The sequence below is a fragment of the Malania oleifera genome, chromosome 1 (assembly GCF_029873635.1).
Source record: "Malania oleifera isolate guangnan ecotype guangnan chromosome 1, ASM2987363v1, whole genome shotgun sequence".
Lineage (NCBI taxonomy): Eukaryota > Viridiplantae > Streptophyta > Magnoliopsida > Santalales > Ximeniaceae > Malania > Malania oleifera.
This window is the reverse complement of record NC_080417.1, coordinates 150,766,743-150,794,373: the sequence shown is the minus strand read 5'-3', so window position 1 is coordinate 150,794,373 and position 27,631 is coordinate 150,766,743. Positions and strand designations below refer to the sequence as shown.

At 37.0% G+C, this 27,631-nt stretch overlaps 2 protein-coding genes across 2 annotated transcripts; both read right to left on the bottom strand.

The window, feature by feature from the left end:
* Positions 1-2,048: 2,048 nt before the first annotated feature.
* LOC131164762 (cold and drought-regulated protein CORA-like) lies at positions 2,049-2,831 on the bottom strand. Its single transcript, XM_058122197.1, has 2 exons — positions 2,614-2,831; positions 2,049-2,441 (listed from the first exon to the last, which is right to left on the bottom strand). The coding sequence occupies exons 1-2, from the start codon at positions 2,726-2,728 to the stop codon at positions 2,257-2,259; spliced, it is 300 nt and encodes a 99-aa protein (XP_057978180.1). The 5' UTR covers positions 2,729-2,831; the 3' UTR covers positions 2,049-2,256.
* An 8,516-nt stretch (positions 2,832-11,347) lies between these two features.
* Positions 11,348-27,330, bottom strand: LOC131149781 (transcription factor bHLH91-like; the record flags this gene model as incomplete). The annotated part of the gene is made up of 5 exons (XM_058100530.1): positions 27,300-27,330; positions 25,801-27,032; positions 20,049-20,543; positions 19,854-19,921; positions 11,348-11,363 (listed from the first exon to the last, which is right to left on the bottom strand). Coding segments are annotated over exons 1-5 (1,842 nt in total), but the record flags the coding sequence as incomplete, so codon positions are not given.
* Between the last annotated feature and the right edge of the window lie 301 nt (positions 27,331-27,631).

The following is a 27,631-nucleotide window of genomic DNA, read 5'->3' as shown; positions in this document are numbered from 1 at the left end:
TTGGGTTTTGGTGCACGCCTTACATGTATTTTTTTTGCTTAAGCTGTGACTTTAATTGCATGTTGTAAATATGTTTAGTTTTTTAATTACCCTCGCTTATCTGGTTGAACTCTTGATTGAAAAACCTTAATGAATTTTCCTTTAATTCTCAAAGGCTATGTTTTTGCATGCCTTTGAGAATTGAAGGCAGGAAGTCTTTATCTTATGCAAGTTTTCCTGAAAATAAATGTTAGGTAATAAACACATTTTAAAAGAAAAAAGAAATCTCAAATAAGTAATCCTCGAATGGATTGCTAAGAATTGTGTTCTTAGCACACTTTTGGGGTTATGAGGTGAGGAAAGTCTCTTTCCTTTGCAGGGCTATCCAATATTTAAAAGGTCTGGTAATTGAATAAACTGAAGAATGAAGGTCTTGCTTCATTCATAAATTTTGAATGTAATTATTAGGTTAATTAGGTACCGTCCATTGGACGGGTCTGAAGGGGTGCCAATAACTTCCCTTTGTATAATCGTACTCTCGAATCTAAACCTAGTGACGTAGACCATTGACTACTAGTTTCCTTCAACCTAGGTGACCGATGAACAAGTAGTGTATTAAATAAGTGTTCTAACCACACTTAAAATATATAAATTAGTAGCAACTTCATTGTTTTTTTAAAAAGTAATCCATTTCTCAATCTATTTATTACACTAGATTTCATAGAACATAGTATCGAGTCTGCCACTCGATCAAACATTTCGGATTTTTGATCTTGCCATTTGCGTGGGATTGGCCCTTGGACGTTACAACAATATAAGGATAGGATCATATGAAAGTTAAGAAAAGCTAAATTCTAAATCAAAAATGAATTCATGAAACAACAAAAGTTTGAATAGGTCAAACTCACTCACCTACTCGCCTATGTTATCTTTTAAGCTATCATCCTCTCATCTTAACTACATGGTACCTATTATACACACATTGTTAGGGAGAAAATTTTAAGTAATGTGCAATTCAACTATATATATATATATATATATATATATATATATATATATTTATTTAAAAGATTATTTTTATTAAACAATCTTATTATTTTATTTATTGATTGTCTATATGTATGGAATCATGAAGGATAAATGTGTGTTAGGGGGTTTATCTACCTTTTGTTGGTTTGATAGAGTCAACACTAATAACCTATTATATATTTTCATAGATATAATCACATTATCTAATTAAGGACTACCAATTGATTGGTATTTAGGTTAAACCTAAAGTCTAATGATAATAGTATTGGTCAATGCTTCCACACAAAAGTAACCAACCCACACTACCTCTTTATCAAATTCACCAAGGTTGGTTATTCTATGATGGTCTTACTATTATTTCTCCTAAAGTTTTAATGCAAGTACTTAACAGAATACTCTTGGCAAGTTTTACTCATTTTTTAGGAAATAATTTCTATAGTTAATTTTTCTTCTTCTTCTTCTTGTTTGGGAGTTGTTCAATTGCACTATTGCAATACCTAGCTTTTTTTTTTAAAAAAAGGTCATGTATACCATTGCCTTACTCTCTTCTTCTAAAATCCATCACTTATTGTGTAGCATAATGAATGGAATAACCCAATTTTTATTTGTGATAATCAATGTGGTCAATTTACTTTTTTTTTTGGGAGTTGTTCAATTTACCTTAGTACCTAGTTTTTTTGTGGGAAAAAAAATTTCAACAACAACGATTCCCCCACTTCTTAAAATTTTCACTTTTTTTTTTTTTTTGATAAACTGAAATTTCAATTTTCTTAAAAAATATCACTTTTTCTTTTTTATAAATTGAAATTTCAATTTGGACTAACTCTTTGAATTCCTTAGACCACACTAAATTGAGGGAGAACATAACCAATTTCTTAACTCCCCCCTTATAAATCAAGTCAAATTATGGAGCTGTCAATTTAAAGCTGAATATGCGAGGAAGAGATCGTTGAGATTATCCCACATCACTGTGAAAGGAGCTGATTGTCAGTTATTAAATGTGACAAAACCTCAAGTTAACTATTGAGGTTAGGAAGGTACTTAACAACACGAATTTCATTCAAATTCAATACTTAAACATTCGTCTTCCCAAACATAACTTAGAGCAAACAACAGCAAACTCTAAGAGGATTTATTAGATAGACATAAGGTCATATGGCTACTGGCATATAAGTCTCAAATGCCTTATGAAACGTATTCAATCACAAGCTACACATGACCCTTGTAGGTGTGGTCTTGTTACTAGTTTCAGGTCTCAATTTCGGCTTCAGGCACCTCGTCAGCACTGCCATGTCCGGGGTGACCACCGTGACCGGGTTTCCCATGGTGGCCATGGCCATGGCCGTGTCCGAATCCATGCCCGTGCCCATACCCATATCCATGCCCGTGCCCATGTCCAAAACCGTAGTACGTGGTTCCTTCAACGCTTTCCTCTGTATAAAAGAAGAAGAAAAAAACAAGTGGGCTTAATGATATCAGTAAGTAAAATGATTCGCGTTAATTTCAATTTTAGAGTCGAAATTTAAGTGTTTGGATTGACGGCTCATCTTAAAACTCGCTCATCATTGTGTAAAATTTAACAATTAGCGGGAGAATTAAACTCACGAGTGTGAGCAGCTGCCTCCTCAGCCGAGGCCCTCCAAGAGGAGACGAGAAGAACAACAACAGCAAAGAGCAAGCCAAGAAGAAGGAAAGTAGACTTGGAGTTGGAGGGGGCCATTTTCCTTGGCGGAGAAACGTGAAGGTGACGGACACACTGCAAGCGACTCTTTCAAATAAGATGGTGTGATTGTGAACGAAAGGATGGATGAGGAGCAGAAGCCAAACGTCCCCATCTCATTTATAGAGAGGGCTTACAATGGAGAGATGAGATGGCATTAATTGGGACAAATGGGACGGATACACTTGGATCTGATCTCTGACTTAGATGCAGCCTAGGGTTTGATATGACCTTGAGTGGTTGTGAAGGTGGGTGAGATTCGGTGCTGGTTAGTCCAGATTTCTGTCTTAATCTTAGCATTACTTCTAACTGTATGTGTTACTGGGCAATAAATGCGACAGCTTTTACATTTAGTATGCAGCTACCATCAATTATATATATATATATATATATATATATATATATATATGTATATAAAATTCGTGACAAATATAGGAAAGTGAAAAAGAAGATAAATTCATAATGAATCAATGTATAAAATTTTAAATTTATACCCTGTCAGTATCCTTTTTTTTTTTTTTTTTTTTAATTTGAAAAATTAGGATTTGAACTTTGATATAAAGGGAAAAAAAAAAAAAAAACCGTAAGAATGGATAGAAATCATTGTAGGCAAAGATCTAAAAAAAGTATTGTAAATTAAAAAAAAATAGGTTATAGAATCATAAAAATATCAATGTAGTCTTAAGACAAAGATAATAAATGTTATTCATGCTTATACTATTTAAATAGGCTTTGCGAAAAACTAAAAGAGACAATTTTATAAAAATGTAGATAATATTATACAAGTGATATCAAGGAATTAGATAATATTCACGGGGAACATTAATGGTTTGAAGAGTTTCATTGGGAGGAAAATAATGGTTATGAAGGGATTTATAAATAATGTAGATATAGAGATAACAAAATAAGTATATAATCCTAGATTTACCCATGTCATCATATGATTTTATGATGATGAATACATACTTTAATTAGAGAGAAAAACACTTAATAACAATAAAGGATGGACAAAACAAAAGTCAAATAGATATATATATATATATATATATATATATATAAATTAAGAGATAAGAAAAGAATAGAAAAAGGACCATTAATAAGATTAAACATAAAGCATATAGGCTAGAAGCAAATTCTTTCCTATTGGGGATGTGGCTGACGCAGCAGCCGGAGTTAAGATTTTTAAGTGTAAGTTGGGTTTAAAAAATATTTAGCAGCTGAGTATGACTTTGCTTGGGAAGTGGTGATGGAGTTTTTACAATGAAGAGGATAGTCTCTGGAGCAACTTTATTTGTGTCGAATAGGGATGCTGTAAAGAGAATTGGGATCTGTCTACAGGGAAATCTAGTCCGGGGCGGGGAGTCTGCAAAGGTATTTCAAAGTCAAAAAGACTGTTCTGGGAATGTCTATGATTCATATCGGGAATGGCAGAAAAACAACTTTTTTTGGCATGATAATTAGGCCACAAAGAACGCACTGAAAGATGCATTCCCAACTCTCTTCAGTTTATCAACTGAACAAGAAGGTAAAATCTGCAAAATGTTGACTAATAATTTGAATGGCTTCGCTGGAATTTCAGTTTTACTAGAAAACAGGTGTGGAGATCTTTGCTTAGTTTAATTAATATCCAATGGGTCTCGCCACAGAAGCCATCCGATCTCCTCACAGCTGGTCGTCTTCGAGATTAAAAAGGAAACGATAGAAGGTTTAGATTGTCGATTCCTGCAGCTGTTTGTTGGGAGATTTGGAAGAAAAGGAACGCAAGAGTATTCCTCAACAAGTTCAACCCGACTCCCGCGTATACTGAAGGGCCTTAAGTAATTGATATCTGTGGAGTTGTTCTCGTCTAACTGTTCTTTTCTTGGCTCGTAACTTTTAGTTGCTGCTGTTTTAGTATTTCAGTCGTACTGTTCTAACTTCTCTTAAGCTCCCTACTTGGGAGTAGCTAGCTCTCTTTATTTGAATGAATTTTGATCCTTACCACTTGAAAAACAAAAAGATAAGTAGATACAAGAATGAATATATGCAATGTGTTGGTATATTTTAATATTATTATTATTATTATTCTTATTTTGTTTGTTATTTTGGAAAAAAACAAGTATCTAGGATATCTACATTTAATTATGTGGTTCATTCATGTATTTCATAAATGTATAACATTAATTATATGAATGTACCCTGAATATAGGTTTGTATCTATTTAATATATACACATTTTATTCAATAAATACAGGGAGAATGAAATGTCATTTTGTTCGTATAAATAAACCTTTGAGGCCTTAGCACAACACACTAATATCTTCTCTTCATTATCATCATATCAACTCTCTTTTGAGCTTAGAGAGTTTAACAAGTAAAGAAAGATGTTTTTTAATGGAACTTTGGACTTCTCTATTTGTGCAGAATTAGAGAGAGTCATACGATCCATATCAAGTTGTTGTATCTTGAGGGAGACCAGCCTTGAAGAGTTCTGCTGCACCAATTCGTTGTGTAACGACCCCGACCCGTCATGTGGATCCAGAGTGCTACTTTAATGACTTCAGTGTACCTGATACCTTATTCATCAAATATAAAACACACATACGCAGCGGAAATAAAATATAAAATCCTCAAATTATATTACTAGAGTTCTAATTATCTTTATACACAAATATATCTATTTTCACATAATTACATCCTATAAAATTAAACAAAAATAAAATCCCTATCTACACATTACCTACATAAATTTACACCTCTAACCCGGCTCTTCTAGCCCGTTAGACCCAATCTCTAGGATTTCCTAAAAAGATAGTTTGTAAAGCAGGACGTGAGGCAAAAGATAGTTTGTAAAGCAGGGGGTGAGGCACAACTCAGTAAGGTAAATACTAAGTTAATATCAGTGTGTGGCTAGCATTCATTTAGTGTACAGAAAATAACCAGTTCACTAAGCAGATAAACACATTTATGAAAACATTCTTATTTTACACTCACACACACAATTCACCGAGGATAGGGAAGATTATCCGCCTATACAAGTAGTTTCACTCTACTCTAGTACCATTAGTGTTACCAGGGCACTCACATTTCTCAGTAAGCCCTCGAAGCTATCTTATTAATTAACCGTATTTAAATAAATTAACAGATATGCATATAAGATACTCCCTGTGACAAACACGTCATTTACTTCCTTATGGCACGGGTTGTGCAAACGGAAGGCTGGACTATTGTCCTGGGGGATCCACCCAGACAATAGTCATTTGTACTCTCTGCTAACAAACTCCGTGGGTCTATGCAGCTCCAATTGCTGGTCCGATTGTCCTCACCTAGGGGGTGCATTCACCTCACGTAAACAAATCGGACAAGACCACCCTACACCTCCCAGCACAGGTGTTGGCGCACACCGCCACTTAACAAATCTCTAGCAACGGTACCATGCTCACAATACACTGGTTCCTAAAGCATATCATGCAATTTAGATAATAGAAATCACCATTTAAAACGTTAATTCACATATGTTTCCTATTATTTCTAAAACCTGACCCCCGGCCACAAAATACAATCCGACATATTGCCATCAATTAAAACTTGGCCCTCGGCCATCAAACAATAATCCTGGCCCTTGGCCAATCAAACAATACCGGGCCACTGGCCATTAGTTCAAACTCCTGTATTTCATAAACAGTTCCAATATTTTTACAAACATTTCCAGTATTTATCAAACAATTCAGTATTTCAAAATCCAAAATCCAGATATACAATAATTCATACAAATTAAATCATCTACCACACGATTTTCCACGTTTTAATATATCCATATAAACAAACAAGCTTTCCACCATTCATTTTATTCAAAAATACCATACCATATATCCTAAGTTTGTAAAATCCATTTTAAACGGCTAGTTTTTAAAATAACCTTTAAATTCCCAAATAAATAAATAAATAAATATTTATATAAACATAACAATTAAATGGATAAAAATTTCATAAAATTACTGACTTAACTAAATCCCCTTACCTGATTCCTGAAAAACCCACTAACACCTTGGCCTATGCCCAACGGCATTCAAAATCCCTAAAACTCTGAAATTCAAATATCACTACATTACTCATCACAATCCCTAGAGTAATTTTCCCTAAAATTTCTCTAAGTTCTGAATACCCTAAATAGCCTAATAAAGTCTAAATTATTAAACTTACCCCCAATTTAGAATTGGTACCCTGAAATTCCAATTCGAAAACCCGCTGCGATTAGATTGTAGAGAATCTCTCCACGACTCTCCTGGTAATTTTCGTTCGTTAATTGGGCTTATAATTTAAGAGAAATTGAGGTAAGTTTGAGATTTGGTCTTATCCTAGGAGATATACCTACACCACTCCCACGACAAATCCGCTTCAGTAGAAGTGTCGATGGCAACTAGTAGAGTCCAATGGTATTTTCGAATTTTTGATCGGCCAAATATAGAAGACGAGATGGAGGAGAGTGGGAGAGAAGAGATGAGCGAGATGTTGAGACCTCTGCAGAAAGAAGAAGAAGAAAAGAAAAAAAAATATCTCTATTTCCTAAAAGATTGATATCTTTCAGGATAACCTTAACTTAAATATTTATATATATATATATATATATATATAAAATATAATATAATATAATATAATATAATATATTATTATATATATTATTAAGTAATTAATTATTTTTAAAAAAATTTTATTTTTAATTTAATTTAATTTTTTTAATAATAATTTTTTAATTTAATTTAATTTATTTTTATTTTTGTATTCCTTTTTTTTAGGATCACTACATTCTCCCATCCTTACAAAAATTTCTTCCTCGAAATTTGTTAACTATTACCAATTATCTCCTTAATTCACAATCCATGTTTACAAAAGAGTTGATAGTCACCCACATAGCAGCCCCGACTATCTTTATATACAAATACATCCATTTTCACATAATTATATCCCATAAAACTAAAAAAAAATAAAATCTCTATTTACACACTACCTACATAAATTTATACCTCTAACCCGGCTCCTCCAACCCGCTAGACCCGATCTTTAAGATTTTCTGAAAGATAGTTTGTAAAGTACGGGTGAGGCACAACTCAGTAAAGGAAAGACTAAATTAATGTCAGTGTGTGGCCAATATGCATTTAGTGTACAGAAAATAACCAGTTCACTAAACAGATAAATACATTTATGAAAACATTCTTATTTTACACTCGGACACAATTAGCCGAGGATAGGGAAGATTACTCGCCTATACAAGTAGCTTTCCTCTGCTCTAGTACCATTACTACTATTAGGGCACTCACCTTTCTCAGTAAGCCCACAAAGTTATCTTATTAATTAAACGTATTCACATAAATTAACAGATATGCATATCAGACACTCCCTATGACAAAAACGCCATTTACTTCCCCATAGCAAGGGTTGTTTTTGGGTATGAGATAGTATTGTGTAAATATGTATGTTAATACTCTGTATATTGTATTCTGGATTATATAAATATATGTCTCCGCTGTTTAGTTGTATAAATAAAATGACTTTTACCTAGTACCCAATGCGGGTCGAGTTGTATGAATGGTAATAGGGTTGTTGACGTGACCGATTTATGGATGTTGTCAATGACGTGTAAATTATTTATTTATTATTGAAAAAAAATTTGTATGAAAATCGGGGCATCATAGTTAGGTATGTTCCAAGCCTAAAGAAAAATTTGATTTCATTGGGTACCTTAGAATCTAAAGGGTTCACTATCACTTTGAAAGATGGGACCTTAAAGAATAAATCAGGTGCGCTGGTGGTGATGAAAGGAATAGGGAAAAATAACTTGTATTATTTACAAGGTAGTATAGTTATTGGCTCAGCAGCTGTTGTTTCTGAGAAAGATGTTGGTACAGATACAACCAGGTTATGACATATGTGATTAACACATGCAGGAGAAAAATATTTGCAACAATTAGCTAAGTGAGAGGTTTGTTAAAGGGTTGCAAAGGTGTGCAAACTTGAATTTTGTGAGCATTGCATACTGGGAAAACACACTAGAGTGAAATTTGGCATTGCAATCCACCAAACTGAAGATATTTTAGACTACATCCATACAAATGTATGGGGCCCCACAAAAACGGCTTGATTGGGTGGTATGCATTATTTTGTCACTTTTGTTGATGATTTTTCTAGGAGAGTTTGGGTGTATTCTATGAAGCATAAAAATGAAGTGTGTGATATTTCCCTTAAGTGGAAAAAATTAATTGAAACTCAAACTAGCAGAAAAATTAAACGGCTCAGATCAAATAATGGTAATACAAGAGTGATCTGTTTATGAAGGTATGTCAAGATGAAGGTATTGCTCAACACTTCACAATTAGAGATACACCACAGCAGAATGGGGTGGCAGAACGCATGAATCGAATTTTGTTGGAGAAAGTTTGATGTATGTTGTCTAATGCTGGGTTAGACAAAAGGTTTTGGGCTGAGGCTATTAGATATCCACGTCATCTCATCAACCATCTACCATCATCTACAGTAGGGGGGAAAACACCCTATGAGGTATGGTATGGAAAGTCTGCTAGTGATTATGATTCTTTACATGTATTTGGCACTATGACTTATTATCATGTTAAAGAATCTAAGTTGGATCCAAGAGGCAAGAGAGCAATATTCTTGGGGATAAATGCAGGAGTCAAAGGATACCGTCTTTGGTGTCTAAAGACGAAAAAAATAATTTTAAGCAAGGATGTGACTTTTGATGAACTTGCGACGATAAATAAAACGATACGCAAGGAGTCACGAGTTGAAGAGAAGACTAATGGTACTCAACAACAGGTGGAAGTTAAGACAATTTTGGGAAACCTAGTAAGAAATGAGACTACACAAGGTAACTCTCTAGTTACAATGGAGAATAGTGTACAAGAAGAGGAGATTTCAATTCGAGAATCTTCACAGTAACAAGAATCAATTGTTTCTCAAAGGCCAAGATGAGAAATTCAAAAACCTACTCGGTATACTGATATTGTGGCCTATGCACTTCTATTTGTGGAGGATAATGTTCCTTGCTCTTTCATAGAAGCATTGAGGAACTCTGAATCAGACAAGTGGAAAAGAGCGATGGAAAAAAAAAATGCAGTCTCTTCATCAAAATAAGGCTTGGGAGCTAGCCCAACTACCCAAGGGTAAGAAAGCAATTGGTTGCAAATGAGTGTATGTTAAGAAAGAAGGATTTTTAGATGCAAATAATGTTTGCTTCAAAGTTATATTGGTAGCTAAGGGCTACGCATAGAATGAAGGCATTGATTATAATGAGGTATTTTCTCCAATTGTTAAACATTCTTCCATATGAATTTTGTTGGCTTTGGTAGCACAATTTGATCTTGAACTAGTTTAGCTTGATGTAAAAACTGCATTTTTTCATGGTGATTTAGAAGAGGAAATCTATATGACTCAGCCAGATGGATTTCAGGTTGCTAGAAAAGAAAATTGGATATGTAAACTAGATAAATCGTTGTATGGTTTAAAACAATCTCCAAGACAGTGGTACAAACGATTTCATCAGTTTATGATGGATCACAAGTACATCAGAAATAAACATGATCATTGTGTTTATTTTCACATACTACAAAAAGGATTTTATATATTTACTCTTGTATGCTGATGATATGTTGATAGTTTCAAAGAATAGGGAAGAAATCAACAAGTTGAAGAGTCAGTTAAATCAAGAGTTTGAGATGAAAGATCTTGGTGAAGTAAAGATGATGCTTGGCATGGAGATTCGCAAAGATAGAATGAGAGGAAGACTTAGTTTGTCTAAGAAATAGTATTTGAAGAAGGTAGTACAGAGTTTTGGCATGTTTGAGCAGTCAAAACCAGTAAGCACTCCACCCCCTCCTCATTTCAAACTTAGTGCGGCTTTATCTCCTAAATTGGATGAGGAACGTAAGTATATGCCACGGGTTCCTTATGCAAGTGCTATTGGTAGTCTAATGTATGCAATAGTTTGTACTAGACCTGATATTTCACAAGCTGTTAGTATGGTGAGCAGGTATATGCATGATCTGGGTAAAGGACATTGCAAGTTGTGAAATGGATTTTGAGATATATTATGAATATGATTTATATTGGTATAGTATTTGAGAAAAATAATACTATTGAACAACGGGTTGTTGGATATGTGGATTCTGGCATGGCAGGTGATCTGGATAAACTTCGATCAACTACTGGATATGTTTTTACATTTTCTAATGGTCCAGTGAGTTGGAGGTCTACCTTACAGTCTACCATTGTCTTGTCTAAAACAGAAGAAGAGTACATGACAACTTCAGAGGCTATTAAGGAAGCTATTTGGTTGTAGGGTTTACTTGAAAATTTGGGAGTTGTTTAGAAGCACATTGTTGTGTTATGTGATAGCCAGGGTGCTATTCATTTGGCAAAGAACTAAGTATATCATGCACGAATGAAGCACATTGACGTTTAGTTTCATTTTATGCTGGATATTATTGATGGAGGCAAGATACTTCTTTAGAAGATTGCTACAGCTAAAAATCCCGTAGATGTGTTAACCAAGATTGTGACAACAATCAAGTTCAAACATTGTTTAGACATGATCAATATCCTGCAAATCTGAATATTTTTGGAAGGCGCCGATGATGTGAAACTTTAGAAAATGTTGGTGAATGAAAAATTTGTTGAATTTATCGTCAAGTTGGAGATTTGTTATTTTTTGTGCCACATTGGTAGAATAGTTCCACTTCCGTATAAAAATTTGTTTAGAATTTTTTCTTTGTTTGTCCCACATTGGTGAGAAGTGTTTTTTGGACTTCAGGTTGAAGCTATATAAAGAACTCAACTCTCCATTTGTAAAACACATATCAAAATTGTACTTTGTCAAGAAGTAGTGGATTGATCGTCAGCACCCGAGGATGTAGGTAATTCTATACTGAACCTCGTTAATTTCTTGAATTGTTCGTTTTACTGTTTTTATTATTAGTTTCTGCATTGCTTTAACATTTTATATATTCAATAGCATTAGTTGTAGTATTGGTGTTTGGCACAAGTGGGGTGCCCGACACAACATATTATAACGGTAAACCTAGACCCATAAGAAGAAAACAAAATATTGTGAGATCATATTTGAGTAGTGACATCATTAATGTGAATTATATAAAATCTCCTGAAAATATTGCGGATCCATAAACTAAGGCCTTAGCAAGAGAAAATATCTAGAATACATCGAGGGGGATAGGATTAAAGCTCGTAAAATCATGAACTATGTATAAGGATACCCAAATTGTCACGTCCGGAACCCAGCAATGGGACCTAAGGTGTGATGTAATAACCTAACCTATCCCTATATCATACAAAACACAAATGATACTATACTAAATGAGGGTTTGACTCCATGGGGCTCCCATACACCCTATACACATCCACATACATGACATATACGCAGCAAAAAAGTTCATTCCATACATACATAGTACCACACTAGAGTCTATACAAACAGAGTCTAAGCTCCATATACAAAACATAATCCAAGGTACTAGCAATACCCAAAACGACAACCCTACTACAGTCCTAGTACTTACATAAGTACTTCATGTAGTAAACCGACCCCCACGCTCCCAACACAAGGACGCTAGTTCCGGTCACTCGAAGGACCTGAAAACATGTACGTATGATAAGGGTGAGACACCTCTCAGTAAGCAAGAATCAAGTTATATAGGTGTATGACATATGAGTGTTATCATGACATAAAACATACAAAGTTCAATACAGTTCCAGTATTTTCACAAAACAGTTCCAGTATAGTTCTCAACACACACATGATCAAACAACCCGGTGTCGTCACACCCTTCGACACGAAGTCGGCCTGTATTACACGGTGTCCCTGGCACATGGCGTAGCCTCAGGCTCCCATGGCATCGTACCAGTACATCTGGTGCATCCACAACCTTCGGTGATTAGCCAGTAAGAGGCGATATTTTACGCCCTCGGACATAGAGCCGAACACTCTTTCATAACCTGGAACAATCTAAAACTCATGTTCCTATATCTCATTTCAGAAAATCACAACTCAATGCATGTTCATATAACAGTTCATTCCACACTCATTTGGTAATCAAAAAATCATGATTTTCAAAATACAGTTTAAAAAAAGTCAAGGCATGACCATCTCCATAACACAATATATATCCACGGTTTTCTAACGAAACCAGAGATGCAACCCGGTGCCTCTTTTTTCCAAAATTGTAACATGAAAATCCCATAATTTTACCCGTTAGATTTCCCCAAATAAGTAGCCAAAACACACACAGGACCGTGAACCACAATTCTACCGAATCTGATTTTGAAAATAACCGATATAAACAGAATCCCCTTACCTTTCCCCGAAAATCCAACCCAAACTCTCTAGCTCCTAAACTGCGAATCGAGTTCGAAAAACCTATAAACCACAGTACAATAATTACTTACAATCTTACTTCCTACAGTTCTACTAAAATGAAAATGAAAATCGAACCCTACCTCGAGGGTCAAAACCCGAAGACCTCAAAACGAAGATCCGTTCCATAGAACACAAAGAGATTTCTTCCCTAATCCTCGCAGTAAGGTTGGTTTGTCAATTCTAACAACGAACGACGAAGAAATCTAGAGAGAGAGAGTGTGTAGCTTCGAGTTTTAGAGAGAGAGAGAGAGGGAGAAAACCTTGATAACTTAGCTTCTAAGCAAAGAAATGGATATTTATAGAACCTTTGACTCAGCCAACCTCGTCGACGAGGCAGCATCTTCATCGACGAGCCAGCAAAGGAAGTTCGTCAACATAGTGGTGGTCTCGTCGACAAGCTTGAAATTTCTTATTTTCCCAAAACCTCTCAGCTTCTCCTCATTGACAAACCTCTGAGTTTCATCACCAAACAATAGAAGGGCCTGCGTCGACGAAACTCTGGCTTCATCGATGAAGCCTGCTCAATTTACTATTTTGCCTTTTTCTTATTTATTTATTCCATAACTCACGGGATGGGTTCTTACAACCTCCCCTCTTTACAAAAATTTCGTCCTCGAAATTTATAATATCTCATTTACAAACTCATCCACACAACCAAATACACATACTCGACTCTAGGAAGAGAGGACGGTCACTTACAATGCAACCCCGTCACAATACATATATACCCTCGCTTATGGTGGAGGAATATCGTGGTTACATACATATACTGTCTCAGGAGTTCACAATAACATATACTCTCAAAGACTAACCACCGATCACAATACAATAGCAGCATTACTTACACGTACCCAACTAACTCTATTACCCAAGCTACCTCTTATAACAATTGTGGATACTTCTGGCATATCTTCGTTTCCAATTCCCAAGAAGCTTCCTCAATCTCGTGATTCTGCCATAATACCTTCACTAACGGTATATCCTTGGTGCTTAGCTTCTGAACTTTATGGTCCAGAACTTGAACGGGTACCTCCTCATACTCTAAAGCATCCCTAATTTCCAAGTTCTCATAACTAATGACATGTAATGGATCTAACACATACCTCCTCAACATGGATACGTGGAACACATCGTGGATCCTCGAAAGCGCTTGGGGTAATGCAATCCTATAGGCTACTGGACCCACTCGCTCAAGAACCTTGAGTGGTCTAATATACCTTGGACTCAGCTTGCCCTTCTTCCTGAATCTCATCACCCCTTTCATCGGAGCGATTCTCAGGAATATCTTACCCCCCACCTGGAGTTCCAACTCACGGCGGCGAACATCCATGTAACTCTTCTGTTGACTTTAAGCCGATCTAATCCTATCCCAGATCAAACCCACCTTCTTAGATGCCTGCTGCACGAGTTTAAGTCCTAAAACCTGGTACTCACCAACCTCATCCCAATACAGATGAGATCGACACCTCCGACCATACGGAGCCTCGAACGGTGATATCCTGATACTAGCCTGGAAGTTATTGTTATAGGCAAACTCTACTAGTGGCAGAAACTGCATCCAACCACCACCGAAGTCTAACACGCAAGCTCGTAACATATCCTCAAAGATCTATACTGTTCTCTCTGACTATTCATCAGTCTGGGGGTGGAACGCTGTATTGAAAGTAGGCTTCATCCCTAGTGCTTCCTGCAAGCTCTTCCAGAATTAAGAGGTAAACCTCGGATCTCAATCTGACATAATGGACACCGGTACCCCATGTATTCTGACTATCTCATGCAAGTACATATTTGCTAGCCTACTCAAAGAGTAATTAACCTTCATCGATACGAAGTGAGCAGATTTCATCAACCTGTCTACAATCACCAAAATGGCATTTTTCCTATGAAGTGCTGGCGGCAATCTAGTAACAAAGTCCATGGAAATATGCTCTCATTTCTACTTAGGAATAGCTAAGGGCTGTAATGGCCCTGTCGGCCTCTGATGTTCAGCTTTCACCTGCTGACATGTCAAATACTGCTTCACAAACTAAGCAATCTCCCTTTTCATACCACTCCACCAGAAGGTCTTGCGCAAATCCCGATACATCTTCGTGCTACTTGGATGTACCATATACAAAGAACGATACGCTTCCTCCAGAATCATCTTTATGATCTAGTCGTCATTTGGAATACACAACCTGGTTCCAAACCTCAACACACCTTCCTTAGAGATGTCAAAATATGCAGCCAACCCCTGCTACACTTTCTCCACAGTTTCAACCAACTCCGCATGACTAGCCTGCCCGACTTTAATATGCTTAAACAAAGTCAACTGGATCACCAAACTAACAATGAAAGCCTGATGATCACCGACCACCAACTATATACCAAAGATTTCCAGATCCCGTCTAATATGATGCTGAGGTACAACTGTAGATACTGCCGCATGCTCTGACTTCCAACTCAACGCATCAGCTACCACGTTAGCTTTCCGCAGGTGATAACTGATGGTGCAATCGTAGTCTTTGATCAGCTCAAGCCACCTCTATTGCATCATGTTCAACTCATTTTGTATGAAAAAGTACATGAGGCTTTCGTGGTCAGTGAAAATCTCACACTAAATACTATACAGGTAGTGTCGTCAAATCTTTAGTGCATAAACTACATCAACCAATTCCAGATCAGGCGTAGGGTAATTCTTCTCGTATTCCTTGAGTTTCCGAGAAGCATAAGCTATTATCTTAGCCTATTGCATAAGCACACATCTCAAACCCTTCAGAGATGTGTCACTATAAATCACAAAACCGCCATCCCTGGAAGGAATGGTCAAAATCAGAGTAGTAACCAATTGCTGTTTCAGCTCCTAGAAACACCGCTCGCAATCCTTAGTCCAATAAAACTTTACCCCCTCCCTAGTCAATTGTGTGAGAGGCCTAGACAACTTAGAGAATCCCTCCACCAACCGACGATGATAACCCACCAGTCCTAGGAAACTCCGAACCTCCTGCACACTCTTCGGTCTCACCCAGTCGATCACAACTTCAATTTTTCTAGGATCAACTGAGATACCACCCTTAGACACCACATAGCCTAAAAATGTGACCTGATTACTCAGGTAAACCTTGTAATACTGAAAATACCCAAATGTTCAATTTACCCTGATTTTGGGATGGTGTCCAAGTTAGCCTAACCAGCGATCTACTCCAGCAGACTTGAAGAGAATCTTCCCTGAAGTAGTGTGGCGGCTTTCGATCGTTGAATTGGCGAAAAATGGAGCCAGAATCATAGAGAGAATAAGAGAGGGTCGATTTTTAGAGAGAAAAAGAGGATTGCTACATGAAGATTTTGCTGGAGCCAAGTTGAAGCTTATTTATACACTTGGCTTCGTCGACAAGACACGTCACTTCATCGACGAAGCCAAGAAGGTAGTTCATCGATGATAACTTACCCCTTGTCGACGAATTTCAGACCCAGAAATCAGCTTTCTTGGCATTTTATCGTTGAAAAGACACGTGTCTACATCGACGATCCCAATAAGCCTGTTCGTCGATGAGGCCCTGCTTAGTCCCCCTTTTAAATTCCCTTTTTCCTCCTTTCTCTTATTATTTAATTACTATAATTCTTCGGGTCTCTACACTAGTTGACTAATTCCGCTTAGAATGGTTAGGTTACCACCTTCCTGATGCACAAATGTATTGCTGAAATTGTATTCTCTATGTTATAGACCTTTTAGGATTTTTTTCCCTTTGTTTTCCCTGAGCAAAAAAATAATATTAAAGGTAGTGACTCCGCATTTTAATTTATTGTATTTGATCTCTTAAAGTCTTATCCGCTCTTGTTTGACCTTCTTGTTTGGGGGATTGCGATGCAACATCGTCCCATTCGTAGGCACACCCTCAGACCAAAATCTAATATCAACAAGGATAATACTTACCCAACGATCATTTTCCGAAAAAAAAAAACCCTCAATTAAATCCTTAAAAGAAAAATATGACAAATAATAGAAGACTCACATGATATTACTAGCCACTATATGGATGACTAGCTAGTTTTTTGGTTCAATTTTTCATGTCATAAATAAAACAAAAATATGCTCAAAGAGAATTTTGAGATGAAAGACTTAAGTGAGTGTAATGCTATTTTTGCTATGAAAATTACAAGATCATGTGATGAAAATTACAAGATCATGTGATGATATATATTTTGAATAAATATGATTATTATAAGTGAAAATGAAGTGATTAATGAAGTGAAAAGAAAGTAATTAATCAAAAGGAATATAGGATCATTTTTGGTAACCTAAGATATGCAAGTGATTTAACTAGACCTAATATTAAACATACAATAGTCATAGAATTTTCAAGCGAACCAAGTAGATAACCTTCGAATGCTTTTGAGCTTATTATGAAATATTTAGCTGGTACCAAGATTATGACTTATTTTTTACTACCCTGCTATGCTTGAAGGCTTTTCTGATGCCAATTTGAATACTATGTTAGGTAATTCCCTCTCTACCACCATTTATATTTTACTTTAGGTAGTGATGCTATTTGTTAGAAATACAAAAAACCAAACAATAATTGTTAACTCAAATATAATAGCCGAGCTTATTTCTTTATCATTGGTTAGTAAGGAAGAAAATTGGTTGAGAGATATGTTATATGAAATTTCATTTTGGAAAAAGTCAATATCACATTTCCTAATTAATTGTGATAACATTGCTGCGATTGGTAGAGTGAATAATAATAATAATAATAATAATAATAATAATAATAATAATTATTATTATTATTATTATTATTATTATTATTATTATTTTTATTTTTATTTTTATTTTTATTTTAGTAAATCTAGATTCAAAAGAAGGAAATACAGTCATGTGAGATCATATTTAAGTAATGATATCATTAATGTGAATTATATAATATTTTCTAAGAATCTTACAGAGATCCATATGACTTTAGTAAGAGAAAGGGTATGGAATACATTTGAGGGGAATGGGGTTAAAGCTTATAAAATTATGAACCATATTTGAGGATATCTAACCCAAGGACTAGTGACCATGTAATTTGGTTCAATGCGAAGAATAAATCATATGGTGGTCGAAAAAAATGTACTATTATTTTAACTCATCCTTATGGTGTAAGTGCATCAATCCCATAACAAGGGAGGATGTGTTTTAAAAACTCTTAATGATAATTTGTATCTTCCTATCAATGGGTTTGGCAGAAAAGATGAACAAGACTATAGTAGATAGAGTGAGATGCATGCTATCACATGCTAATTTGTCAAAAATATTTTTAGGGTGAAGTATTAAGTACAATTGTCCATTTGATAAATCTCTCTTCATGCATTACTTATAGTGTAACATGCCAAAAAGATTTCGGAGAAAGAAAAAGATGTTTCCTATAATCAGTTGATTGTTTGGTTCCAAAGTTTTATGCACATTCTTAAGGATGAGTGATCAAATCTTGATGCAAAAACGAAGTCATGTATCTTTTTGAGATATGGGCTTGATAGCTTTGGGTATAGGCTATATTATCCATTTGAGAAGATATTGATCAGACGTAGGGATTTGTGTTTGTTTAAGACCAAACCATTAAAGACATCGAAAATGGTTGTTGAAAAGGCAAAGAAAATTTGTGGTGACTTGGTTGACTTAGATTCAGTTCCTCTTCTTACAAGTTCATATTAGGTTAGAGATGTTACACATGATGATCAGGGTGATCCAGGTGATGTAGATCTATTTACAGCCAATGATGAGGTAATTGAACTAGATGAGCAACCTCCTATTTCAACTGATATACAATTAAGGAGATCATGCATCAAGGGATTTCCAACCCTTAAGCAGGAATTACCCGCATGATCACATATTGTTTGTCTATGGTCATTTTGATCGATGACCAAAGCCGAGGTTGGCAAGTCCTAATTACCTCTCTCTGGCTGTTACTTTTTATTTGAGACTTTTCCCCCCACTTTTTTGTCATTTTGACTATATTGGGTGATTTAGGACAATCTAAAATGATAAGGCTAGATTAACAAAAATGGCCATCTTGGCATCTACAGAAAGCTAAGAAAATAGTTGTAAAGAACCATTCCTTTATATATGTGTTCTAATAAAATATTTAGACCTTTGAAGTGGTGATGACTTACATTATTGTGATCACATCAATCCATATAAGTATAAAATAGAAAGTTAAATTAAGGGTATCATAAATTGACATCTTTATGACAAATGAATACACAAGCCTAAATTAATCGTACTAAATCTTAATTTTAGACAACCCTAAAACACAGAGTTAGAAATTACTCATTTGTAAATGAATGACGTGAACGATCCCTTACCTAGCTCTTATCTAGTCAGTTGCTACAAATTACTCAAATAATTGGTTCTATATTTACATCAAAGCTGATTTATAAAATGGAATGAAATTTTAAAATGAGAAAAAAAAAATCAAGTGATAAGTTTGATTCTATTCCGTCCAACATATATCACCTTTCCTGTGTATCAAATATGTAATTAAAAATTGATTTTATCAATAAAATGACAATTACAAATAACAAGGGATGAAAACATAAATATAAGCACACGTATATAATGATAATAACAATAATAATTAGAAAAAAAAAATTAAAGACTTTCCATTGTTCTTAAATAAGACCTCAATCATAAAAAAGGCCAGGCTGAGCTAAAAGCTAGTGGTAGAGGGAGTGGCTGAATACTGTCTGTCCACACTCTCAATGAGTTTGTTGGCAATCGCACTCGCATACACAGACGAACCTTCATATATCTACAATCAAAATGATTCAAAATTCACATGTACTACTGTGATCAATGTGATGAATTAATTAAACAGTACTACTACTGATCATGGGAATGGATCAAATAAATATATGTAAGCGATTATTGGCTCATACCTTCGTATTGAACAAGAAGCTGTAGTGATCGCCAATGTGGCCGCCGGCGACGTGGTGGAGATCCAAGTGCAGTTCGTCCAGGGTTTTAGACACGTAGAGCAAGCAATTGATTTTCTTGCGCTGAACGAGTTTGATGTTGACTTCGTCTTCCACGATCCGAACATCAACTTCGGTGTCTTTGGATTTCCGTTGAAGCCAGGAGCTTCTCAGGGACCCATTATTGGCGTAGGAGGATTGGTCTGCGTCGGCGCCAGCCCCGCCGAAGCCCGGAGGCTTGTTGATGCTGCAGCTCTCTATATCCATTTCACCAGCCACCGCCGCAGCAGTAGCGTTGATAATAGTATCAGCTTGATCCGTCGCCGTTGTCGTCTTTTGCCTCTTGCTCCTTTCTCTTCCACATCTCTTCTTCTCCACTAGGATTTTCAGCTCATTCACTGTTCTCCGAAGCTCCTTGATGTATTCAATAGCATCTCCCACCACAGATGCTCTGTCAGCCTGATTGATTGTTTTTGTAAAATTACATGTATTAATTGAACAGCCAATTAGTTGGAGGACAGATTGAAGAAATTAATTAATTAATTTGATATATATGATCAATTTGATATAATATATGTTGTGAATGACGACTCGTTTCTTAAGATGACTAAGTTATACAAGGAGAAGAACATAGTGCAGAATTCTGAGAGAAAATTGTCGACGATTTTCTGTGACTTTTCTGAAACTGTCGATGGTTTCACTGAAATCTCGTACATCTTCAGAAAATGCTCTTGGTATCTCAAACTGTCGACGGTTTTAGGAAATCTCAGGAAATCGTCAACGGTTTTGTTTCTGTGCTGTAAGCAGAAATTTAAAATTTGAATTTGAACATTAAGTTGGTTGGATTTTGGGGGGAAACCTCCAAAGGAAAATCTATATATCCTCATCTGAGGGTATTGTGAGAAGAGAGAGATCAATTTAAGAAGTGTATTGCGTACTATATAATTTTTTAATGAAATTGTTGTGACGATTACTTCTGTGGATGTAGGTATTGCCGAACCACGTAAATTTTCGTGTTGTTGTTGTTCTTGTTGTTTTTATATATTGGTTGTGTTGCTTGTTGTGTTTTATTCCACTCTGCATTCTTTATTCGACCATTATTAAAGCAAATTGGTATCAGAGCGATTGTTGTTATGACATCGGGATCATCTTCTGTAAGATTTGACATTGTCAAATTCAATGGTTACAGAAATTTTGGTTTATGGTAGAGGAGAATCAAGGACATTCTTGTGCAATAGGGAATGACTAAGGCTTTACTTAACGTTCAACTAGAAAGAATGGATGAGGCAACATGGGGAGATTTGAAAGCAAAGGCCTCTTCTATAATATGCTTGTGTTTGGCCGACGAAATGCTCTATCGTATAATGGAGAATGATTCTGCAGCGCCTATATGGCGAAAGTTAGAAAGTCGGTACATGTCCAAATCACTCAACAATAAACTTTTTATTAAGTAGCGTCTTTATTGGCTTAAGATGGTTGAAGGATCAAACTTAGATCAACTATCAATGCCTTTAATCAAATCACAAGTGATTCGATGAGAGTTGATGTTAAGTTTGATGAAGATGACAAAACTTTGATGTTGTTGAACTCCTTGTCGTCGACTCATACCTATGAAAATTTAGTTACCACTCTTACGTGGGAAAAAGAGACTCATTTTCTAGAAGAGGTAACAAGTGCATTGTTGAATTTTCATCAAAGGCTGAAAATATATGATGAAGGAGAAGGACTTACGGTGAAAGGTCATAATGAGCGTGGCAAAGGAAAGTTTAAAAGTTGGTCAAGTCAGAAATCTCGCAATCAATCTAAGAAGAAAAAGTAAATCCGGTGTAATAAATGCAGTAAAAAGGGGCATGTTAAATCGGAGTGTCCGGATTGGAAAAAGAGACATGCTGAAAAGTATGAGAGGATTTCGAAATCAGTGAATGTGGTTCAAAGAGGAGGTTCAGGTTGCAGCAAAGGTGATGTTCTTTTAGTTTCATCAGGGTCGAATAACCTTACGGACTCTTGGATACTTGACTCGACTTGTTCTTACCATATGACTCCAAACAAGGAGTGGTTCGGCACTTACAGGTTAGTGAATTCAGGTTTAGTTCTTATGGGTAATGATGTTTCTTGTAAGATCATTGACATAGGAAGTGTTAAGATAAAAATGTTTGATGATGCTATGAGAACCTTAAACAATGTAAGACATATACCGGAGTTGAGGAAAAGTTTGATATCACTTGACACTTTGGATTGTAATGGTTTCAATTACAAGTCCAAAGGTGGAGTTATGAAAGTATGGAAAGGAAATCTGACGATGATGAAAGGGCAAAAATTAGATGGAAATATTTATGCATTGAAGGGAACTACTGTTGTAGGTGGAGTTGCAGCCGTAGATGCTGAATCTGATGAGACCATCTTGTGGCATATGCGTCTTGGGAATATAGGGGAACATGGTATGAAAGGATTACACAATAGGAAACTCATGAAGGGTTTGAAATCATGTCAGCTTGATTTTTGCAAAATTTGTGTATTTAGAAAACAAAACAAGGGAAAATTCAAGTTAGTTGTTCACAAGACGAAAGATATTCCTGATTATGTGCATTTCGATGTTTGGGTCCTAATTAGATTTGCATTAGAGGGTGGACATGTGTATTATGTAAGTTTTATTGATGATTACTCACGGAAATTCTGGGTATACTTCATGCGGCATAAGTATGATACGTTTTCCAAGTTCAAGATTTGGAAGGCTGAAGTAGAAAATCAGACGAGGAGGAGAATCAAATACTTGAGGTCAAACAATGGGACCAAGTATGCTGATTCTCGGTTTATGGAGTTTTGTGCGTAGTAGGGCATTAAGAGACACTTTACCGTTCCCTAGGAACCTCGATGAACCAGACTCTAGCTGAAAGAGATTAAAGTCTCAGGCTTAATGCAGGGCTACTAAAGAACTTCAGGGTCGAGGCAGTTAGTATGACTTATTTTCTGATAAACCGATCACCAATGGCATCACTAGAGGGTAAAGTGGTAGAAAAGGTATGGACGGGAAATGTAGTAGACTACTCTGGATTGAAAGTATTCGGGTGTCCAACCTATGTTCACATGTCTAGTGAGGAGAGGTCTAAGCTTGATCCGAAGTCTCGTCGTTGTAACTTTTTGGGATATCCAGAGGGTGTGAAGGGGTACAAGCTATGATACCTAGTGGCAAATAAGGTGGTGATTAGTAGGGATGTATTTTTTTATGAGAAGGCTATGGTGAAGCGTAGTCAAGAATGTGATGAACAGAAATAGGAGCTAGAAAGCTGGGATAGTGATGAATATATTGTGCAGGTGGAGTTGGAAGATCAAGGCAACAAAAATGATTATGGTCCTATGATTACAAGGAGCTCTAACTAGAGAAACTAGCAAGTCGACAATCATCCTATATGGAGATCCAGACGTACTATTAGACCTCCACCAAGGTATGGATTTAAAGAGTTAGTGTCTTATGTAGTGTCTTATGTTTTTCATGCTAGTTGCAATGATCCAACTACATTTCAAAAGGCAGTACACGACCAGGAGAAAGGTAGGTGGATGGGTGCAATGATTGAAGAGATGGAATCACTACACAAAAATCAAACTTGGGATTTGGTGGAGCTTGTAGATGGGAACAGATCGATAGGTTGAAAATGGGTATATAGGAAGAAAGAGACAATTTCAGAAAAGGAATGAGAGAAATATAATTCAAGGCACGGTTGGAGGCAAAAAGGATACTCACAGAAGAAAGAGATAGACTATGATGAGATTTTTTCACCTGTGGTCTGACATACTTCTATCAGGATTGTGTTGAGGTTGGTAGCTCATTATGATCTTCATTTAGAACAAATGGATGTGAAGATGGTGTTTCTTCATAGTGACTTGGAGGAATGGATTTATATGGTACAACCAGAGGGATTCAGTGAACCAGGGAAAGAAATTTTAGTTGCAAGTTGAAGAAATCTCTTTATTGGTTAAAACAGTCTCCAAGACAATGGTATAAAAGATTTGATTCCTACATTATCAAAATTGGCTACAAAAGGTGTGAGTATGACTGCTGCGTATATGTGAACAAACTTGACGATGGTTCTCTTATTTTCTTGTTATTGTACATTGATGACATGTTGATAACTTCAAAAGATTTAACTGAAGTGAATCAGTTAAAGGAACTATTGCATAAGGAGTTTGACATGAAGGATTTTGGTTCAGCCAAGAAAATACTTGGGATGGAGATTCGTGGGGATAGAATTACAAGGAGGTTATGACTATCTCAGGGTGGTTATGTGCATGAGGTGTTAGAGAGGTTTAGCATGGCTGATGCAACACCGGTGTGTACACCTCTGGTGAGTCATTTTAAGTTGTCTATCACAGATTGCCCAAGTACGGGTGAGGATATTCGTGACATGTCAAAGGTCTCCTATGCTAACACTATTGGGAGTTTAATGTATGTCATGGTGTGTACGAGACCAGATTTGGCACATGCTATGAGTGTGGTAAGTAAGTTTCTATCTAATCTAGGAAGACGGCATTGGGAAGCTGTAAAATGGATATTTAGATACTTTTAAGGTACTTCGAGTTATGACATCATGTTCGGCAAGTAACAGGGTCGTCCTTCAATTATGGGGTTTGTAGATGGTGATTATGTAGAGGATATGGATGACAAAAGGTATACAACGGGTTATGTATTTTCCCTTGTAGGAGGACCTATATGTTAGAGATCCATGATTCAATCTCTAGTAGCATTGTCCACAACTGAGGCAGAGTATGTGGCAGGTGCCGAAGCTATAAAGGAAGCCTTTATGGCTTATTGATTTGGTCAAAGAACTGGGATTACAGTAAGATGGAGTGATGCTACATTGTGACAATCAGAGTGCCATTTACTTGGCGAAGAATCAAGTGTACCATGCTAGAACTAAACATAGGATGTAAGCTTTCAAAGGGTATGGGAATTGATTACTTCAAGTGAACTCGTGTTGGAAAATGTTCACACATCTAAAAATGCAATGAATATTTTGACTTAATCGGTTACTTTTGAAAAGTTCAAGCATTGCTTGGACTTACTTCATGTCTTTAAGTATTAGAAGAGAGACAAACCTAACTTAACGTTCTAAGGTTGAGGTAGAGCATCGGGCTATGTTTTTCATGATTCTCCTAAGGAGTAGAAATTCGCTAAGGAGGAGATTGTTGTGAATGGTGGCTCATTTCTTGAGATGACTAAGTTACACAAGGAGAAGAACATAGTGTAGAAATCTGGGGAGAAAATTGTCGACGATTTTCTGTGGCTTTTTTGAAACCATCGACAGTTTCATTGGAGTCGCAGACATCTTCAAAAAATGCTCTCGATATCTCACACCATCGACGGTTTCAAGAAATCTCAAGAAAACTGTCGACGATTTTGTTTCTGGGCTGCGAGACAGAAATTCATAAATTAAATTTGAACGTTAAGTTGGTTGGTTTTTGGGGGAAACCTCCAAAGGAAAGTCTATATATCCTTAACTGAAGGTATTGTGAGAAGAGAGAGAGATCATTTTGAGAAGTGGATTGTGTATTCTATAATTTATTAGTGAAATTGTTGTACCGATTGCTTCCGTGAATGCAGACATTACCGAACCACGTAAATTCTCGTGTTGTTGTTGTTGTTGTTGTTCTTGTAGTTTTTATGTACTACCTGTGTTGCTTGTTGTGTTTTATCCAACCATTATTACAACAATATATATACCTTGGTGGGGTTGGGAACCAGACTCCTCAAGGCCTTGTACTTGCCGTTCAGGTGTTCTCTCCTTTGTCTCTCCGTAGCGAAGTGTTTGGTGCCCTTCCGCGCGGCTAATCCCCTGCTCCTAGCTTTATAGGCAACATCAATGTCCCTTGTGAACTCCAAAACTCCATTGTTGAAGTGCACCCCGTGATGGTCTCCGCTGTGGTAGACATGCCCACCGCTGAGCATCTCTTGCTCATGAGCAGCGCAGCCATCGCTACTGCCGAACAAGGAGCCAGCTCCGACTCCTGAGGCCGGCAAGCTGTAGTCGCGGGGCAGAGATTGAAATAGTTCTCGGAAAAGAGGAGGCTGTGGAGAGAGATTCAAGTGAAACAGGGGATCGAACAAAACAGTACCAGATGCGGGAGGAGCAGTAATATTAATGTCTACAGAATTAGGGAGGTGATCTCCGAGAAGGCCTAAGGAAGAGGCAGCTTGCATGCTCGCCGAGTTGTGGTTGGGGTTTGCTGCGGTGGGGAATGAGATACTTGAAGAACCAATGTTGGGAAGCAAACTTGAGGCGCCCGAGGCAGAGCATCTGGGCAAGTGGAAGAGATTCAGAAGTTCAGGAGCTGCCGGAGCGAATAGAGGGGTAGTTTGATCTGCAGGTAAAGATGAATTGTTCATGAAGACCTGGTGACCATTGACGCTAAAATCTTGCATCTGATCGTGGACATGATCACCAGTGTCCCAGTTGTTGCGCATGCACTGCTGATTAGGATGATCATAAGACACATTCTCATGATGATGATGGTGGTGGCTATGAAGATGATTCGAGTCATGTATCGCCGCCTCTTGCATCAAGTGGGTATTGGTATTGTTGCTGTGTTTGTAGCAGCGGTCATCCATTTCAAATTGCAGCAGCTGCTGCTGCATTAGTGCTTCAGTTTCCATGGCCGCCGCAGCAGCAGCAGCACCACCACCTTCTTGATGATGATCAGGAGGAGGAGGGTTCCTGTGCTGGGAATTAGAGAATTGTTCGACAGAGAAGTTGGGGAGCTGGATGTTATTCTCATCTTCCGTGGTGTTCGCGGGCACGAGCGGTTGTGGTGCTGGAAAGACTGGGCAGTCGATGGTCGGGGCAGTCTGAAAAAACCCATCATCAGCCATAGAATTGGGATCGAAAGAAGCCGCATCCTCATGATACATTTTCTTCTTCCCCTCTCTCCTTGCCTCCTGGAAATATGGGTCTCTGTCTGCATCAGTTGAAAGAAACAATTAAGCAAAAGAGTTCCGAAAAAAGAAGAAGGAAAGAAGAAATTTAAATATACAGCTGGATGATGCATGATCTTACGGGCTCGACAGGTTATGCTTATTGGAGCTAGTAATGAACAAATTGAGGAATTCAAAGACGAGCTCAGAAGAAGTGCTGAAAGCGTAAAATATCTGAGACTTGTTCTTTAATCTGATTTTGCTTTTTGCAGCAGGGGAGAGGAGGGAGGCTGTTAATGGTTACTGAGTACTGGACAGATTCCCGGCGCAGGCTGGTCCCATTCACGATCTCCGTATTTCCGATATACTGCTTTGGGAGTGGGCCCTCTTTCTCCGTCTCTCTCACAAAAATGTGCTAACTAATTCCAAATTTGGTGGAGTTCTAGCTGACTCAATTCACGCGATTTCAGTTGGTTTGTGCAGAGAAAAGATGCGCTCCCTGGACCCCACCCCTCCCCCATGCAATCCAGCTTCTCAAACTACCCCTAACAACGCTCCTTTGCTTTCTCTCTCTCGATCGCTCCCACGCACGATTGAGCGCGCACGGGCACTCCAGCCCTCTCGCCGAGCGTAGATCTGTTCG